This window comes from Apodemus sylvaticus, chromosome 8 (assembly GCF_947179515.1).
Source record: "Apodemus sylvaticus chromosome 8, mApoSyl1.1, whole genome shotgun sequence".
NCBI classification, from domain to species: Eukaryota; Metazoa; Chordata; class Mammalia; order Rodentia; family Muridae; genus Apodemus; species Apodemus sylvaticus.
The window spans coordinates 84994243-85014971 of record NC_067479.1 but is presented as its reverse complement, the minus strand read 5'-3'; the positions used below and the strand labels follow the sequence as shown (position 1 = coordinate 85014971).

The window sequence follows — 20729 nt, the reverse complement described above, 5'->3', positions numbered from 1 at the left end:
ACAGAAATTAAAAGACTGCCAACACAGCTCACAACTTCTCTTTCTTATTTATAAAAGTATCACCTACCTGTGCCTCCCAAGTACAGAAATTAAAAGACTGCCAACACAGCTCACAACTTCTCTTTCTTATTTATAAAAGTAAAGTGATATAAAGTGAAGGTTGACAGTAAGACAGCATTTGCCCTGTATTAATTATTTATTATTTAACAGTGACTAACAGTATCAAGATAATATACTTGGAAATATGCTCTTAGTTCAGTATTAGACTGTTTGCCTAGACTGCATAAGAGTTTGATCTCCAGCACTGGGAAGGGGAAAAGGCACTGTAACAGTAATATATAGGGCTAAAGTATGGCTCTCAGTTGTAGACAGCTTGCCTGAATTTGTTGAGGTCCAGAGATCAATTCCTAGCACAAAGGGGGCTGGAGGTGGAGAGCAGAAAGGAAAGGAAAATATGGAAAAGAAAGAAGAGAGAAAATATACTTGAAAATATGTTGAGAATACAAGTTTATAAATTACTAACATAACTAAACTATCACCACTGCTATGATGACCTAACAATAATCTTGTCATGTATCATCCATTACCATGCAACCTACAATGACAAAGCAGGTTAGTGTTGAGGGATGAAAAGAGCACGCTGCTTCCCATGGAGTCTTCAAAGACTCATCCGTTTCCCTTGTTCAGAAACAGTATTCTGCTACTGCAAAAAATGATAGGACTTGGTAGACACTTGATTCCTCAAAAAGGACTTTCCAGGCCAGAAAGTAAGACTTGCCATCTTTTTACAAACTCGGATTATTTTTAGCCACCTAGACTAATAAATTCAATCACAAGTGTGGCAATTTCATCATTTTACAGAATGGCATGATTGAATCTGAGCTTCTAAGTTTAGGATAAACTCCAAAACATCCTTGTTCCCCTTAACAGTAAAATGAGTCTATTACTACCTACTTTAGAAACCTATTTTGAGATGGCATTTATTCTTATTTGATATGTATGGGTATTTTGCCCACATGTATGTCTGTGTACTATGTGCATGCAGTGCCTGCAGAGGGCATCAAATCTTCTGGAACTAGAGCTACCAATAGTTAGAGGCTACCACATGGGTGCTAGGAACCAAACCCAGGTCCTCTGGAAGAGCAGCCAGTGCTCTTACCCCACAGAGCCCCACATGTAGTGTGTGTGTGTGTGTGTGTGTGTGTGTGTGCGCGCGCGCGCGTGCATGTTTGTGTCTGTGTAGATGTCAGTGTGTAGGTGTTGTCTCTCAGCTATCATCCACCTTGTTTAATGAGACAGGGTCTCTGGTAGTCTAGAACTTGCTGATTAGACTAAGGCTCATTGGACTGGAATTATAGACCCTAGAGTGTCCTGAGGTCTGAGTTTTTAACAGATTCTAAAGCTCTTCATACTTATTTGGCAAGTACTTTACCAGCTGAACAACATACCAACCCTTCTGCCCTCATTTTCCATCCCATCTATCCAGCGCCGGAGGCAGTAAGCTACACACACACACTGCCAGGCATCTCATACTTGAGGCCTTCCTACAACCAAAAAAATGGAAGGAAGACTGGGGAAACACTGTCCATTGTTTCTTTTAATTAAGCATGAAGAATATTTCTGACATATGACTCTAACTGTGAAAAGGCAAGAATATATATGAGCCAAATTCAAACTAAAAAGTTTATTAACGCCAGAGAGTCAGTGGTTGAATATGACTTTGATTCTGCCACTCAGAAGACAGAGGCAGGTAGATCTCTGGGAGTTTGAGTCCAGTCTGATCTACAAAGCCAGTTCCAGGACATCCAAGGCTACACAGAGAAAACCTGTCTCAAAAAAAAAAAAAAAAAAAAAAAAACTAAACAAAACAAAGCAGAACAAAAAAAATTTTTTATTGAGTCTTACAGGGTTAAAAATGTTTTCATAAAACCCAGAAGCTTGAATACCAATGAAGAAGTATTACTGTGCCTTGGCCATTAAAATGATAAAATAGCTGGCTGGGCACATTTTATAAACAAACAAACAATGGGAAGATAGCTTTCTAATCTTTTATCATGAAAGGATAATGCAGGCTCCAGGGTGAGATAGGACCATATACTCATCCATGTTCTAGCCTTTTCTCTTAACAGATTAATGGTCTCTCCCATACAACTACCTCATTCTTTTGTTTATATTCACAGCTGTGTTTTTGAGAATTCCAAGTAAAAATTGCCTGCCAAACTGTGAAAGGGATGCAGAACCAAAGAGGCAACAATGAAAAATCAGAAGAGCCAAGAATCTTGTCAAACTGCATTGGCATTTTTCCAAATGGGAACAAAACTTTTTTTGTCCCTTCTGCAAAGTTCTTGCCATGCTTCCGACAAAGCAGGCTGTTCTCAGTAGGAAACAGGCTCAGTGAGACCCATGAGACTACACGAAGCTGCTCCCTCTCCCAGTGAGACATACACTCTGAAGGCTATGGGGCTTCTATGGATACAACACATCTATAACTCCACAAAAAGAACCCCTAATATTATACAGGTATCTGCATTGCTTTAGGTAGAGATAAATGGTTTCATAAGAGTAAAAATTGCATGTGATCCAAAGGAAGTACTTTTGTAACCTTGGATACACTCTGGACCACATAGCCTGTTTCTGTGCCCTGAAGTATATGGTATGCAGTGTACCCCAATGATCAAGGAGTTTCAGGACATTCTCAAAGCAAAAGAAAATCTCATCTACTTTAGGAACTTCAGCACAATTCAATCCTCTCAATGTCTATAAATTTTTCATTAACTCCATACATTTTTTAATCTACATTCTACTGCATTTTTTTCAATAGCAAACTAAGTGTACTTATTTAGGGGTATGTGTTCTGAAAACAAAGATTTGAGAAGAATAAAAGGAAGGTTAAACAAATTATAAGGGGCTCTGTGAGATGACTCAGAGTACATGTGTACACACAAGAATAATAATAAAATAATAACAACTTAAAAAATAAATGTTAACACAAAATGAAAAAAGTATATCTCACATTGTAGTGGGTTTTGGCCTAATGCTGCTTGTATTATAATGTTAATTTTGGTTTTGGTTCCCAAAACTGGTTACAGGAGTATCTGTCAGAAGACACTAAGGGACCCTGCCCCCAGTTGGTTCTGATTGGTAAATAAAGATGCTGGCAGCCAATGACTGGGCAGAACAGAGGCAGGCTGTGAGAATTTCCTGGGCTTGGGATGGAGAGAGAATGAAGGAGATCCACCATGCCAGGAGAAGGAGAGGCAAGTCGCCATGCCTGAGAAGAGTGCAGAGTGCAGGTCAGGGAGGCGTAGCCTGCATGTGAAGGTGCTGGGAGGGCGCGGCCCAGTGGGCAGCCCTCTGGGTCCAGAGCAGCCAAGGCAGAATATAGAATTTAGCAAGTAATAAATCGATGGGAGGCAGGTTAACCACGTGGAGGTCAGGAAGTAGCCCAGCTACTGCACTACTTAAGGCATATCAAAATATAAAGGCTGAGTGTATGTCTTTCATTTAGGAATATGAAACATTGGGACAGGTAGCAGGAACACACCACCAGGATTTATATATAAAAATACTGCTATACATGTAGCTCAGGCTGGCCTTCAGTACAATAGATAGCTGAGGACGACACTGGAATCTGGGCCTCCTGCCTCGACCTCCCGAGTTCTAAGGATTTGAGGCACCTGCTCCTTGCTGGTTAATGGGTTCTAGGAACCAAGCCCAGAGCTACATACACACTAATCAAGCATTCTCTCAACTGGGTAGATCTCCAGCCCTACTGGAATTTTCTATTTACCCATCCGTCCTTTATAAAAGAACTAATTTGGTCAGAGTTCAACTCTGCCCTTTATTAGTCATAAAAAAGAACAAAAAATAATTATATAATAAGCTCTAACTTTATTAGACTTTGAATGTTTTAAAGCTCTATTATTAGCAAAAGACAATTCAATAAAATTGGCATGGACCTGTGTTCTGAATCACCGCCTCAGGAGTAAGCTGTTCAGTACTGGTTTGGGAAAAGTAGAGGAATCTTACCTGGCTCGGAGGTCTGCCACTTGGTCAGTCATCTGTCCTAACATCTTGCAGGTTCCTAGGATCTCCCTGCGTTCCTTGCCTGCACAAAGTTCACCAACTTTTCCAGCTTCGTCTAAGATCTGCCTGATGGCCTGCTCTCCAGCATCCCCTAAAATAGTGAGATAGTCAGTATCTACATCATGGGCACTTCAATCATCCAGAGAGATCCCATCACAAGTCATTCCATTCATGAAGGATTACATGACCTGACAGCTACAGCCACACACTGCCTCACAACCATAAGGGGAGGCATAACCACAGGCCCTGAGAAGGAAGATATGCTGCACCATATCTGCTGGAGACAGGAAGTAGCTTTGCCATAGTATGTGGACGATGAAAACTAGTCTCATAATTTAACAGGACTTAGGACCTCCAACTTCCATTAGGCTTTTCACGTTTGCTCAAACAATCTAAAGTGGAATAAATATTATATCTGAAAAGCCAAAAAGCCAAAACCCTTGTTGGGTTTTATCTTTATATATTCAACTTTATATCTTACATTCTTAACATCACTGTACGGTCTGCTTAATTAAGTACTTTGCTGACATAAATGGTACTAGCTTCCAACCAGAACTAGCAAAAAAAGAGTGTTTATTCAGAATAATAACTTTCCTGCTTCAGGGAATGGGTAAAGTAGTAACTTTTCAAAGAACACCAGCTTAGCTAGGTTTATTTATTCAGGGTAAGAGATGAGAGGTAGGTTCTGTGCCTTCATCCTTTAAGGCCAGGGATGTTTTGGTTTCTCAGAAGTATGGCAGGATGCTACAGTTTCTTCAGGATGGTGAGATTATGGAAGGGTTCCTCCCATTCCTTCATTTGCTTGTATTTTAACTGTTTATTGTTCAGAAAAGAACTGCAGAATTACCTGGGGAAGCATTGGGGTCACGGAGCCAACCTTTGGCCTGGTTCAATTTGGAGTCTATGGACGCCAGTGCTCTCTTCATGGCTTCAGTGTCCTTCAGAAGAGAAATGCCACAGTTCTTGTCTGTTTTGTATCATGGTCTCAATTTTTACAGAGAAGTAGTTACAGTACTAACACACAACAGCTCAGGTAGTCCTACAACAGCCTTAAATAATCTCACCACACCACAAGTCTTGTGTCTGTCAAAATGCAACATCTTGCATGCAAATTTTCAGTTAATTCTATTCTGCCTCCTGGTGTCTCCACTGCTAAAACTGCAAAAGCTTAAAAAACTGCTCAAGCCAAAAGCTGTCTAATGTCTTCAGCAGGAAGAAGGCCTGCTGCTCATACTTCATTATCAGCTTTCCCAGCGGCCAACATCCAGTGGGAGACCTTATGGAGCCTTAGCATCAAGTGGGAGACCTTGCCAGGGCCCTCCCCGCTTTCGGCAGCCTTATTAGTATGTGGTGCCACAAAGCAGTCCTTTCATCTCTTATTTTGAAATACACACACACACACAAACACTGGATGGTATTTCATATTTAATAAATCAAAAAACTTGGGAGTTACTCATTGGAAAACGTAAACAGACAGTATTAATATAACTATTTTGTTTTAGTTCTCAATATAAACCATGAAAAGTTTTATAAGAAGAAAGTGCACTGCTGGCCTTCCCTGCTGTTTCTCACCTCTCATCCTTAGATCCCTTGCCACCCTAAAAAATGGATCTCAGTGTATTGATTATAACCAGGACTCATGATGATAAGCATAAAAGTAACATAGAATCTGCTAGGGTATCACTAGAAAACAACCAATTAAGAGAAAAAAGTTGAGACAGGGTCTCTTTATGTAGCTCTGGCTGGACAAAACTTGCTATGTCAACCAGGCTGGCTTTGTGGACATAAAAACTGTCTGACTAAATGTATGTGCCATGATTCCCACCCCCAAGGGTGTAACTGTGTAGCCCTAGTTCCCTGGAACTCATCACATAGACCAGGCTGGCTTTCCAGTGATCTGCTTCTGCCTTACAATTTCTGGGATTAAAGGTATATGCTACATCTGGCCCTAGACTGGCCATCTCTACTTAACATCTTAAAAAACAGTCTTTCTCCCTTTTTTGCACCATAGGACTGACTCTCAGAGAATCAATCCAGCAAAGCATAATCTTTTTTTTTTGTTGTTTTGTTTTTTTTGTTTTGTTTTGGTTTTTTTTTTTTTTTTTGGTTTTTTTTTCGAGACAGAGTTTCTCTGTATAGCCCTGGCTGTCCTGAAACTTACTCTGTAGACCAGGCTGGCCTCCAGCTCAGAAATCCACCTGCCTCTGCCTCCCAGAGTGCTGGGATTACAGGCGTGTGCCACCACCACCTGGCTTTTTTTTGGGGGGGGGGGGAGGTGTCAAAGCATAATCTTAACCTCTAAAATTTTACACATGGCCTTATCCCTAAACCTTCAATTTCCAGTCCTACCAGGGTTGTATCATCAAGCTTCCACAAGGGGGCACCCCAAGAGCATCCCTACTTCCAAGTCAAAGAGTCATCATTATAACACAAAAAGAACATCAGGCAAAAAGGCATCATTCAAAGGGCTGAAAACTCAGCAGCAGCTGAACCCTAATGCTTCCAAAATATCTACTCAAATGATGGCCTCTCTACTTTAGGACTACCTTTTCTATCGTCTAAAAAAGATCCTAACTTTATTCTCAGCCACAGCAACAAAAAAGTGAACTTCGCTACTGGTGGAATGAAAGTTACTAAGTTATATAAATTATGATAGATAACTGCCAATGTTAGGCGGCATCAGGAATATCTAGTCCAAAGTCCACTCATAACTACACTTGATAATATTGCTTAAATCTGTTTCTTTCCTCTGCTTTGTTGCTTTCTTGTACAATAATTTATACAACAAAATTGCCCCCAGAGCTGAATTTCAAATGAGAAAGGCCTAAGTAGATATCTTTTTAAGACTCTCAGGTACCTCCTGACCTCAAAAACTGGACAGCTTTCAGTGTTTACCTACCATAAGTTAGAAGATGTTACAATTTGTCTACATGTGTATTTGTTTATAATAACATAAGCTTTTTCTTGAAAAATATGTGCCTACCTTGGAAAAGAGAAATTGTGTCAATGTAAAATTTAAAATCCTGTTAATAAACATTTCTGTAATACTTTTAATTTTGGTGAGAAAGCTAATAGACACCTACATTTCAAAATCTAAATTCCAAAGAACAGAACATATTTTCAGAAAGTCAGACATAATTTAGCAGTAATCTATCAGTAATGACTACTAGTTACGAAGGTAACTTCAATTCAATTTCCTACACAGTAGATGCTGTCTTAGCCTGTTTCCCCTTCAATTACTTCATTGAATCTCAAGCTGAAATGTAATTTTGTCTTATAACTTAAGAAACAAGGTCTTAGAACCATTTTGACCTTAAGCTTGCTGAATCCAACCTCTTATTTTATATCACATGAAACTCAATTTCTTTTTCTTTTTTTCCAAAGAAATTGCCAAATATGTCACAAACTTTCGGCACCAGTCAGCAGATCTCCACCTCATCAGTGTGGGTTCTGCCTAATACTTCTCAAAAGAGAAGCTCCAGAACTCAGACCTACAATCTGCACTAACATAAATGGCGGCTTTTAGTCTCCAACGTCCCGGAATGGTTTAAAACACAATGCAAAAGCAAGCTCTGCTCTAATCAGCATCCTCAGAAATCATATCTTTTTTTTCTAGTAAACTCAACAGCCCCTTCACCATGAAGAAAGACTGTGATTCTCAGGAAGAGGGTAATTTTCTTCTGAGTCACTCTGACAACCACAGGAAATTAAAATTAGCAGATGCTTGTTTCCCCTGCACTGAACCAAGGGCAAATATGGAACGAAGCTGCAATTTTTTTAAATGTTATTTGGATGTTTTCCTTGCACATATGTTTGTGCACTGTGTGCACGTCTGTTGCCCATGGAAGCCAGAAGGGGGCATCAGACCCCTGGCACTGGAGTTACAGACAGTGCTGAGCTGCCATGTGGGTGCTGGGATTGAACAGGGGTCTTCAGGACAAGTAGACAATGTTCTGAACCACTGAGCCATTCCAGTCATAAAGCTGCATTTTTAAACCTAGGAATTAGAGTTAGGTTCTAGGTTGGTTTTGTTGTTGTTGCTGTTGTTGTTGTTGTTGTTATTGCTGCTACTGCTGCTGCTGTTGTATTCTTCTATATTATTTTTTGTGTATGTGAGTGGGTGACAGTGTACCACAGTACACATGTGAAGGTCAGTTCACTGGAGTCAATGCTCTCTGACAATATGGGTTCCAGGGATCAAACTTAGATGAGACTAGCAGACACGTGCATTTACCCTCTGAGTCATCTTTCTAGCCCTCTGATTTTTAAAGCATGTGATTTAGACAGTTATAAAAAATTATAACAATTACTTAAAAGACCTTAAGTTCTTTTTTGAGCAGAGCTGCTAATAATCACTTAAACACATTACAGTTTAGTCATTGCTATTAAAAACAAAAGTGTTTGTAGACACATACTTTTTGTCTCCAAAGAATCTCACATATATTTTTAAAGGGCATCTTGTCTTGAGCAATAAAAATGCACTAGCAGCAGACATAATATAAACAGATTCCATAAGCACTAAGACTAGAAGTCAGTTTGGAGAAATACGTGTGTGTGTGTGTGTGTGTGTGTGTGTGTGTGTGTGTGTGATAAAAATAATTACAATCTGTAGTCAACCATACTGTGTCCCACAAAGCATTTTGTTAAGCCATGTCATTTAAGTATTTAGAAAAGGAAAGAAAATACTATACCTTTATTCTTCTCCATAAAAATTCAAATTTGGAAAAAGAAAAAAGTCAACATCAATTTCCACTGTGTTTTTATGGTTGTAGTTTGGGGTATTTATTTGTTTTGTTTCTCTTTTATTGAGATAATGTCTATCAAGTAACCCAGTCTGTACTGGAACTTACTGTGTTGACCAGGCTGGCCTCAAACTTAAGATCCTCCTACCTTTGTTTACTGAATGATATTGTTTTGTGTGTGTGTGTGTGTGTGTGTGTGTGTGTGTGTGTGTGTGTGTATTGCTCAGGATCAAAACTTCAGTGTCCTAGAAGTCTCTACCATATACTAAATGTGGAAAGACATCCAAAACAAAAACAAAGAACATTTTGGCAAACAAAGAACTAACAGACTCTTAAACTTTAATACACATTCAAACCTCAAGAATACCTGTGAATAACACTGAGATTCTCCCTGGAGGCAATCAAGAATAACCACAGTTAGAAAAGTGGAGTTAAGCACTCTAGAGACAGAAGCAGGAGGATTTCTGTAAGTTCTAAGCCCATCTAGTCTATATAGAAAGTTCTAGTACAGCCAGGACTATAAAGAGAGACCCTGCCTCAAATAATAATAAAAATAAAAAAGCAGAGTCCTACGATGCTAGTACTTTTAAGTTAAGAATTTTAAATATGGAAACGCAGCCCTTTTTCCTTTCTTCTACTAACACTTATCTCCCATCATTTCTGATTCCATTTCTACAAACACCACTCCCAATGTTTTGAACAAAGATGTTTCAGAAATGAACAAATTGAACAATGAGAAAGCTGCCTGGTCCTATGATTTTAGAAAGTTGCCTCCTCTACCCTTGGTTTCTCCTCTCTGACAAAAGCTTCACAATTCTAAATACCTACACCAGTTATGAGCACACTCATCGATGGACCAGCTAAAGATAACCTGGATCAGATGGGAAACACCAATTCCTTTAGCATTTGAGGATTTCCTCCTTGAGAAGTAAACAAAACATCACGAATGCCTGAGATAACTACTTAGCCAAATTCCTATATATAGATGTCTTATTTATTGATGGCTAAAACAAAACTTGAGAACACACAAAAACATGTTCTAAGCTTAAATACAAACTGATCTTTTTTAAAATAATCAAAATTAAATTCAACTCTTAAATCCCAATGGTCTGCAGTAAGGATGTCACAGGACAGCACAACCTAACAGCATTTCCTTCTTGTTAAAAAGAACAATAATCTCATGTGGAAGGCATTCTAGTCAGTCACTATTGTCCATCACCAACCTAGACCCCAGTAGGAGACTCACCACAATAACCAATCGTGAGTCACAGTGTCTGATGGCTCAACATGAAAATCTACCTCTGTAAGGCTCAAAACACCATGAGCAATAAAATGCTTTGATTTGTCTCTCATCTCCCAACATGTATCAAGACACAAGTAATATAAATAATTTTAAAAGACTAAGTACAGAGTTCTAAAATTGCAGAGTAAAATAAGAGTTGTATTTAACTCAAGTTCTTTTGATTCCTAACATTGTCTCAGGAAAAAATGCTTGCCTCACTTTAATGATCACTGTAAATGACTCTTGATTTAAGGGATAATTTTTACTTTCAATAGAAATGAAGTACGTAAAGTTACCATTAAATGTGTCAATCTGTGAGATGAATGTAGGTGTAACAGGTACGCTATTCAGCTATGCATTGCCTCATCAGAATCTGAACTTATGCAGAAGATGAATTTGTTCCACTTACTTTCTTCCCCACTTTTCTAGAGGAGCCTTCACTTTCCAGAAGAATACTGCACCAGTGGGGAAGCATGAAACGAGTACGGGAAGACAAAGTTAATTATTCATTGGTAGGGACGGGAGGTGCTGGAAGGCTGCATTGAACAGAATGGGAACCTGGTGGCAACAGAGACCCCCGGATCTGACTACTTTACTGTTTACAGTTCAGAAAAGAAAGATGTGGAATCCTACAGGGAAAAAAAATAATAATAAAACAAGAAAGATTTTTTTTTAATTAAAAAAAAAAGCACTTCCTTAGTTAACACTGTCCATTTTCAGGGTAAAATTTATTTTTCTAAATATTCTTATAACTACTAAAGAGTTTACACATAGAGTTAGATGGAGGTAAACGGGGAAGGCAGCAGGGCTGGGAATGGCTCATCGCGTGTATCTTTTTATACTATTCTGATTTTTGAATCAAGTAAATGTATAACAAAAGCAGGCAGATTAATAAGTTCCTCTTGTCTATTCGAATGCTATGTATTTGAGCTTCTTTTGGCTGAGGGAGCAGACTTAATTTATTCTCCCTCTTGAGGAAGTTAGTTTTGCTTTATCCTAACTAGCCAGCTTCATCCAGGGCAAGTGAATACAGGGCAGCTACAAGACAGCTAGTAAGGACCAGGTCTATCTCCCTTGTCCATCCGGCCCAAGTCCATGATCCTATTACTGGAACCAACTGAACCCGTCTAGGTTTTGCTTGCTTGTTCTCTAAGAAGCACTTCTTAATGGCCATTGCATAAAATCAACTCAGTAATGTGTGTTCACTTTAAACTGAGAGATTACTTTTCCCCAAAAACAGAGAAACGATACAATTAAATGCCTGTTCTTCCTTACTAGTTTCTCATCCACTAGAAGCAAGGGAAAGAGATTTGGTTAGGGGGACATGAAATCACTAAACTATAGCTAACTCACAGCTTAGGCAAGAGAACATGCAGAAAGCCACCAATTCAAGGTAAGGGGGGGAGGGAACCCACTGTTCTTTACTTCCTGTCCTCTTGGCTTTGGTAGTGGAAGCAGGGCAGCTCTCTAGCCTACCCATTTTTGTTGCCTGTAAAACCTTCAACAATGCATCTCCAAAAGCAAACTGTTCAGGCCCACAGAGATGACTGTCAGGAGAGGCGCAGACGTACCACCTCACATCTTCTTTCCCAAGAGCTGGGTCCACAGGTCAGTAGCCCAGCCACCTGGGAAAAGGTGCACTTCCAAGGGGGCCACTGGGGATGAATGGGCAAAAAAAATGTTCGTACGGGCCCTGCTCAAAGAGACAAAAGCACCTACCAAATACAGAAAGCCTGATATGCCACAGCAATCTTTTCTGTCTTGTCCCACCCACCCAAAAAGACCAACTCAGTAAGACACAAAGTCAGTCTGCCCAACACAGCCCAGATTTCCACAGTAAGTCAGATTCTAACACATATCCGAGCACAGTGTTACACACCGGCACACGAAATAAGGCATGGCACACGGCACAAGACAGCCTCACAGACATGCTTTTTCTCTTTTTAAGCAAGAAAGGAACTAAAGAGCAAGAGAAAGCTTACCTTCTAAGCTCGAGAAAAAGAATAAAACAAACAAGAGAACGACAACAAAAAGAAGATGCACAAAGAAGTCATTGGGAAGTAAAGTTATCACGCAAAATCAAAATCAAATTTTATCATAGAAACTTAAAATACAATTTTACAACCTGTTGGAGAACATACTACCAATGAGGGAACACCTCTGTGAATGAATCTATACTATACTTAAAAGTAAACTGATTGTATACAGTTAAATTAGCTTTCTGAACAGCAGGAGGACTGCTGATATTAGGCCCCAGATTTGACCTTACCTTCTCTGAGGTCCTGCAGGAAAGGGAAAGCAGCCCTAATGTGCACCCAATGAAATCGAATTATAAAGTCACTGTTAACAACCAGCTGGGTGACCTTAGTGAGAGCATTTTGGTCATACATGGGAGGCTAGACCCTGGAGCCAGGGCATTTCCCACAACTGCCTATATCCTGCGCTTCTCTAAGACAAGTATAAACCAAAATGTCTTGGCTTCCCAGACCTGAAGCTTTGCCATTGCATAGGAATAAGGAGACCAGAATGTCAACAACTCCAAACCATACCAATAGGCTCTAAAAGGAATCCTCATTAATGGACTCCCTTTGCAGTCTGAGTATCTCTAGTACCCACTAGAGAAAAGGGATTGGTAAACTAACCACAGATATGAAGGCCAATAGTTTAATGATACTTTCCTTGGGAAAAACATAGATCAAGCAACACACCTAAAAATTCTAGCATTTCCTCTGTTCACTCCTCTTATCAAAGGTTGGCTAAGGATAACCCTTGCATTAAGTACATGATTATAAGCATGTTTGCTGTCTTTCTTGCAATAGTCACCCATGTAAAAAGCACGGAGCCCACCCAGGGAAGTGTGATATCCAGTCCTCTACCAGCCCAACCAACGAGAATAAAGCCTCAAGGGAGGCTACACACCTCGGCTCTCTGCCAGTATTCATCCTATATACCTTTTCTGTCCACCTTGGGACAAACAAATGTATAATGGTGACAGGCAACTGATAAGTGAGCAAGAAATTATGTCCATAATATCTGTGTGCTTTTACAAAATAATACTCAATAATCAAAATCTCCCAGGCGATGAGATTTGACATTTTTCATGATTTCCCTCTAGTGAGACTTACCTTGCTGGCCCAGGCATCTTCATCCCAGGAGGTGAGTTGTAAGACACGAATGATCTCGTTAATTTCTGCACTCATCTTTTCTACCGTAAAATTTCGATTTTTCAAAGCTTCTTCTATTCCTTGGTTTTTTGAGTTTTTGGTTGTAACAAAAATCTTCATAGCTATAAAAATAAATAATAATAACAAATGATCATAATTTGATCTTTTGAAAATTGATGTGGAGGTCAGAGGTAGGAGGCGGGGTCATCTCTTCTTTGATCATCTGGGTGGGCCCAGGCAGTCTGATCCATTTCATCGTGTTGCTTAATAATATTCATAGGTGATGTTCCATACTTTCAACATATATTTTTGGTCTTCTAATGTCTTTAAAAGAATATATAAAAGAATCACTGCAAATCTGCTGATAAAGTTCCAGTATCAGCAACTTTCATTAGAAAACAAATTGAAAATAAAAAGGGAGCACCACACATCATTAGGGAACTAATTTAACACATACAGATGATCTACAATCACAAAGTGCTTAATATCCTTCTCAATCAGCAGCATCGAGTACAGCATGGCCTCTAGCCACAGCAAACCTAATGGGATAGAATAAAAAACACCAATAAAACTGTTGCGTGGCCTGCTCCCAGAACACTATGGTAGGCCCCAAAGACATCAGTATGTCTTCCAGGAGTTCTCAATGGACACCAATGACTTTTCTATCTTTCTTCCTTTTTTTCTTTTTTTCCTTCTTGTTTTTAGAATTGATTGGGGTTTATTTTGTTTTATGTTTTTTGTTTTTTATAAAGCAGGGAATTGTGGCATACACCTATAATCTAAGTATTCAGAAGGCAGGTTTCTGTGAGTTCAAAGCCAGCCTGGTCTACATAGTAAGTTCTAGGACATCTAGGACTACATAAAAGAGACCATGTATCAAAAAACAACCACCACCACCACCACCATCACCACCCCAAAAAAAGAAAAAGAAAAAAAAGGATTTTTTTAAATTTTTAATTAAAAATAATATTTTTAACTTATGTGTATGTATGTGTGATTGTGTGCCAAGTATGTACAGGTGCCCCGAGAAACCAGAAGAGGGTATTGGGGTCTGAAGGTACTGGAGAGTGACAATAACACACTTCAAAGAAATTTAAATAGAGCCATCTTCTGAGAATTAGACTACGTAATCCACAGCCTGACTAAAATATACATACAAACAGTGAGGTACTGGCACATACTAACACTCAGTAAGTACAAATGTCTTTTGCCAGTTAAAGCAGAAAGAGAGCTAACATTTAACACTCAACCACACCTCATCTTTACCCAGTCTACAGGACATGCACCAGTGCAGCAAAGGAGAACAGCCTTCTGAGCCCTGACTCCTAACTCCCCCTGCCCTATAAACAAAGCAGGAAGTACCTGAAATGAGAACAGGAAGCAGCTCTTTGACAGTGTTCATCGAGTTCACCAGCATCACTCGGTGCTCCTGGTGAGTCAGCTCCTGCTGTCTCTCATCAATCATTTTGGCCATCTTAGTCATTCCTAGGGCACAAAGAAGCAATTATGCAGGATGTACATAATTGTTTTCATATTGTATACATACATACTTCATATTGTATACCTGGCTATTGTACTGTGTTACACAAGAATCTCAGGAAAAGCAGTCTAAGAACAGTGGATGATTTGGGTTAGATTTTGTTTTGTTTTGTGTTTGCTTGTTTGTTTGTTTGATATTCATTTATTTTGTAAATTGAGAGAATGCATGTGTGGCAAGGTGCAGCTATGGATAGAAATCAGAAGATAGCTCGTAGGAGCTGCTTCTTTCCTTTAACCATGTTGGTTCTGGGAATGGAACCCAGGCAGATTTGGCAGCAAGAATCTTTACCTAATGAGCCTTTACCTTGGTGATATGATTTTTAATTTTCAATTTGATTCAAAATAATATTAAAATTAGAATCAAAATAGAAATATTATAAAAAGTACAGCTTTTCAAGCATCTGGTGTTTTGGAATCAATCTGTTAGCACTTTGTTTACTTTGGTTATTATTCAAAAGTGCTATGTAATTTTTGAATTGCATTCATTTATTGACAGATATGTGTGATGTGAGGACACACACGTGTGCCACAGTGTACGTGAAGAGGTCAGTGGACACCTTAGGGGTCAGTTCTCTCCTACCATGTGGCTCCTGGGAAGACCTCAGCTTGGGAGGCTTGGCTCCAAGTACTTTGATCATCTCATTGGCTAGCTTCCTAAGTGGTTTTGTAGACCATCAAGACCAAGGAGAGGCAGGAAAGTGGGCTGCTTCTGCTTCACCCTGAGCACCTTTTATTTTGTTAGCTTTTGCATGATTACAGATTTTGGCTAGGGGTGTACTTGCCTACCATGCACTAAGCCTGAGTTAATTTCTACCACTCCCAAACATCCCCCTGCCATCCCCCAGAACACCTCTACAGCCATGAAAAAAGGTCATTTCCAGGTGATCCTCAACTCAGAAAATGGGTAAGTTCAAGGAACAACTACACTGGACCCTCAGAAAGACATTGTTAAATAACCACCAACATTTCAACTAAAAAATAATTCACAGGGCAATAAACATCAAGGCAAACACCTATTAAGCCTTTTCATTAACCTTATTCATACTTTATGGACTCTTGAGGACATGTTCTATCCATAAGATCAAATGCCGGCATCTGTGTATTTTGAATGTTCAATACTCAGATACCTAAATAATCATTTCAAAATGATTAACTACAAGTACTCCTCTCTCCTTTGAGGCCTGATCAGATCTCTGCAGCCTTGGGCTATGACATAAGTCCATAACAGTAGGCAGCTAATTAGCAAGCTAAGAAGTCATAAAGAGCTACCAGCCAGCTGGCACTCAGTAAAGGAATGCTGTGTACTTCGGAATGGGAGGTCAGGATTGAGGGTGGCCTTCAGCATTACAGTAGTAGAAAACTATTTCCTTCATTTCCCTCAACATTCACAAATCTAGTTTTTGACAGGGCTAGGACTTGTACAAAGTAGAAAACAGACGTCAGAGACAGCAACATATTGTCAGCAGAAACCCATCGTCCGCTCCATTCCATTTTCTGCAAGGAAAGAGTAACCTCTCCTCTTGAATTAACACAGTAAATTCATAGAACTTTTAATATAAAATTTGGGTTTTGCTCACCTGGCCCAAGATTCTTTGTGTAAGTGACCAAATCTTCCATAGTCTCCACTACCTCTGCCACTGTGAGATATTCCAAAATTCCTTTGCAAACTCTAATAATTTTACGAACCTGTAAAGTATATTTAAGGACTCAGTCAAATTAGTGAATAAAACATAGAAAATGGTACTAGGAATATAAAGCTTTTAAATATATTAGTATTCTAAAACAACCATCCAGTACTGCATTGCATGACCGTTTTTGTTTTACTTTTTGGTTTTTTGAGGTTTTGTTTGTTTACTCTTTCTTTCTTTTTAATTTTGGGTTTTGGAGATAGGGTTTCACTGTGTAGCCATGGCTGTCCTGGAATGCACTCTGTAGATCAGATTGGTCTCAAACTCAAAGAGACCCTCCTTCCTCCACCTCCTGAGTACTGGGATTAAAGGTGTATGCCACCATGTCTGGTTTCCACTATCACCTTTAAAATTACACTTTAGGGGGTGGAGAGATGACTCCAGATCAAGAATGCATGATGTTCTTCCAGAAGACCCCCAGTTGGTTCTTGGCACCCCTGTCAGGTGGCTCACAAGGCCCTAGGATTGAATCTAATACCCTCTTCTGATTTCCATGGTGTCTTAGTCAGAGTTTCTATTCCTGCACAAACATCATGACCAAGAAGCAAGTTAGGGAGCAAAGGGTTTATTGAGCTTACACTTCCATGCTGCTGTTCATCACTAAAGGAAGTCAGGACTGGAACTCAAGCAGGTCAGGAAGCAGGAGCTGATGCAGAGGCCATGGACGGATGTTTCTTACTGGCTTGTTTAGTCTGCTCTCTTATAGAACCCAAGACTACCAGCCCAGGGATGGCACCATCCACAAGGGGCCCTTCCTCCTTGATCACTAATTGAGAAAATGCCCCACAGCTGGAGGCACTTCCCCAACTGAAGTTAAGGCACTTCCCTTTCTCTGTGATAACTCCAGCCTGTGTCAATTTGACACACAAAACCAACCAGTACACATGGGCACCCATAAACAGGCATATGTGAACATGCACGTACGCGCATGCATGCGCATACACACACACACACACACACACACACACAAGTCTAAAACTAGGCTTTTGTCTAAGAGAGGTCTTTATGGGACCCATTGTCTACCTCAGCTTCATCAAAGGTAAGCAGTAGGTCAGATGTGCCAGAAAGGATTCCCCTCGAGCCGTCAATGAGGTAATCCCGCGCAGGAACCGAGTATGGGTCTGACTGAAGCATCTGGGCTGCCTGAACAAGCTTGGTGCAAGCATTCTCAACCCTAGGGGAAGAATATGGGTTAACTCGTTAGTGAAGGCAAGCAGAAGGCCATGATATGCAAAGACAAAAAATGTATACATGTGAATTTATTTATTTTTTCTATATAGTAGATAGCCAAGGCCAATTTATAACAGGAAATCTCAAAGTTTACAGCTAACAGCAGCACATGTGTTCATTCACTCGATGCACTAGGCTGATGAATAACTTGTTCTTTGTTATTTCTTGGCAATAAAAAATAAGAGCACATTTGGCACCTTTACTCTCTCTACATGGCTGCATCTCTGTAAATCTTTTGTTGGGATTTTTGTCTCTTTACTCCTCCCCATCCCACACCCAACATTTACATGAAAAACTGAAAAAGACCTATATGTAGTACTGTCAGACTTAACATCTAGAAATAAACCCCAAAGTATTATGTAGTGATTATTTTATTTTTGTTTTTTTGTTTTTTTTGAGACAAGAGTCTTACTATGTGACCCCAGGTAGTATGGAAATTACTATGCAGACCAGATTGACCTTGAAGTCAAAGTTCCATCTGCCTCTGCCTTCGAGTGCTAGGCTTTATATAATCAGACAATACAAAGGAATAGGGGTAAAAGAAAGAATGAAATAATATGCATACTTTATACTCATCTTGCGTTAAGCAATTCTATAAAACTAAGTTGTTAATTAAAAGATCAATGGCATTAATAACTGAACAAATAATTATCAGTTTACTACTAATACAGTTTAATATAGACTACTAAGTCAGACATAGATTTGGTGGTGGAGATAGGCGGGAGAACTCATTTGACAGAGGAACTCAAAATGCATAAATCAAGTATATTCCTTGATCCTACTTACTAAAATATATTCATTCATTCAATTATTCATTCATAAAGAGTTGAGTGGGTTATCTCCTCTAATCTCATTTCAATAGACCCACTGTTTTCATTGAGTAACTTAAAGAGATAAGAAACAAATTACTTAAAATAATTTGCCAATATTACACATCCTCACTTGAAAAAAGAAAGAAAAAAGCCCTATTCATAGCATTCTTTTGTGGATCAAATGAAATAATACAAAAATTTCCACAAGCATAAAGACGCGTTAGTGTGGACTGGAGAGATGACTCAGTGGTTCAGAGTACTAACTGCTCTTCAAGGGGTCCTGAGTTCAATTCCTAGCAACCACATGGTGGCTCACAACCATCTGTAATGGGTTCTGATGCCCTCTTCTGGTGTGTCTGAAGACAGCGACAGTGTACTCACATATATAAAATGAATAAATCTTTCTTCTTAAAAAAAAGTGTTACAGCTAATAGAATTAAACCAATATGAAAATTTCAACATATAAAAGAACTAGGCTATAAAAGATGTAAAAAAGTATTATTAAAACTCAAAAAACACAGGCGTGCTGGTACACGCCTGTAATCCTAGCACTCTGGGAGGCAGAGGCAGGCGGATTTCTGAGTTCGAAGCCAGCCTGGTCTACAGAGTGAGTTCCAGGACAGCCAGGGCCATACAGAGAAACCCTGTCTCGGAAACACACACACACACACTTACTTTACTAAACTAATATTACATGAATATTAGGTACCACAAAGCAGTACCTAATAATTCTAATGAGAGACAAAGACATACTACACCTGCCTCCCCTGCCTCAATCCCTCTACCCACCTATCCAACTCCCATCCCCAGCTTTTCTACTCTTTTCTTTTAAGACAGGCTATGCACTTCAGCTAGCCTTGAACTCACTGTGTAGCCCTGGTTGGTTTTGAACTTGTGCTCCTCCAGCCTCCGTCTTCCAAGCAGTGTTAGGGTTATAGGCACACACCACCAAAAATAATTTCATGTGGCCGTTGATATGTCTTAATAACTTCAGGCCTGGACCTGGAGAGATGGCTTAGCAGTTAAGAGCACTTATTACTATTGAAGAAGACGGAGGTTCAGTTCCCAGCACCCACATCAGGTTGTTCACAACCCTCTTCTGATCTCCAAGAGTGCCAGAAATACACATACATGCAGGTAAAACACACGGAAAAATTAAAATAAATCAAAAAGTAATTTTAAAGATACATAAAGAACCACTCGATTCTTTTATACAGCTACATTATAAGGCACAATGTAGCCTATTACATACAATGCACTGCCTTGAAAGCTCATTGTGAGTGTATCCACTAAATACTCAGCCAGAGGAGTGGGTGCTGGAATTTTAATATGTAGCCATAGTGCCATCGGCAAAAGTCACATGAACTCACATTTTCACCACAATGGATGAGAGGGCAGAAACAGTATTTACATCATCAACAATAAACAAATCTGTCTCAAAGAAAAAAAAAAACTAAACTAAATAAATTGAAACTTTAAGATTTAATGAGAAAGAAGCAACCCCAGCCCCCAAGGAAATCACAGTGAAGTTACTTAAAACCCACAGTAACACTTTGGTTTGTTTGTTCTGAAACAGGGAAGGGAGACAGGGTTTCTCTGTGTAGCCTTGGCTGTCCTGGTACTCACTTTGTAGAACAGGCTGGCCTCAAATAGTGATCCTCCTGCCTTTGTCTCCTGAGTGCTGGTATTAAAGGCATATGCCACTACTGAGGGATTGAGGAGATGACTCAGTAGAGTGCTTGCCACTCAGGCGGCACACCTGAGGACCTGAGTTCAGATCCCTAGAGCCCATATACGGGCCAGGCACAGTGATGTCTGTCTTTAACCACAGCACTGGGGAAGCACACAAATGAACCCTGGATTCACTGGCCAACTAACCTAACAGAATCGGTAAACTCCAGGCTAAGGAAGAGATCCTTTCCAAAAACAAAAAACAAAACAAAACAAAAAACCTTGCTGGATGCCATAGCACACACCTTCAATCCCAGCCTGGTCTACTTGGCAAATCCCAGACCAGCTAAAGCTATATACTTAATAAGGCCCTTAATACCAAACTAGGACCCACTTGGTGGAAGGACAAAACCAACTCTCCAAAGCCAAAATAAGTGTTTGAAATAAAGTATTTAAAAGAAAACTCAAATACACTAAAAAGAATGATTTCAAAAGTACCACATAGGAACAGCCAA

General features: G+C 39.6%; 1 protein-coding gene across 2 annotated transcripts in view; it reads right to left on the bottom strand.

Moving 5' to 3' along the window:
- Window positions 1–20729, bottom strand: part of Vcl (vinculin) — a 94123-nt gene that overhangs the window by 32012 nt on the left and 41382 nt on the right. For both annotated transcript variants that reach the window (XM_052189858.1, XM_052189857.1), the window contains exons 3-8: window positions 17525–17675; window positions 16391–16499; window positions 14637–14759; window positions 13236–13396; window positions 4934–5024; window positions 4030–4177 (exon numbers count right to left, since the gene is read on the bottom strand). In XM_052189858.1, coding sequence (XP_052045818.1) covers window positions 4030–4177; window positions 4934–5024; window positions 13236–13396; window positions 14637–14759; window positions 16391–16499; window positions 17525–17675 — 783 coding nt within the window. The remainder of the gene's footprint in view (window positions 1–4029; window positions 4178–4933; window positions 5025–13235; window positions 13397–14636; window positions 14760–16390; window positions 16500–17524; window positions 17676–20729) is intronic.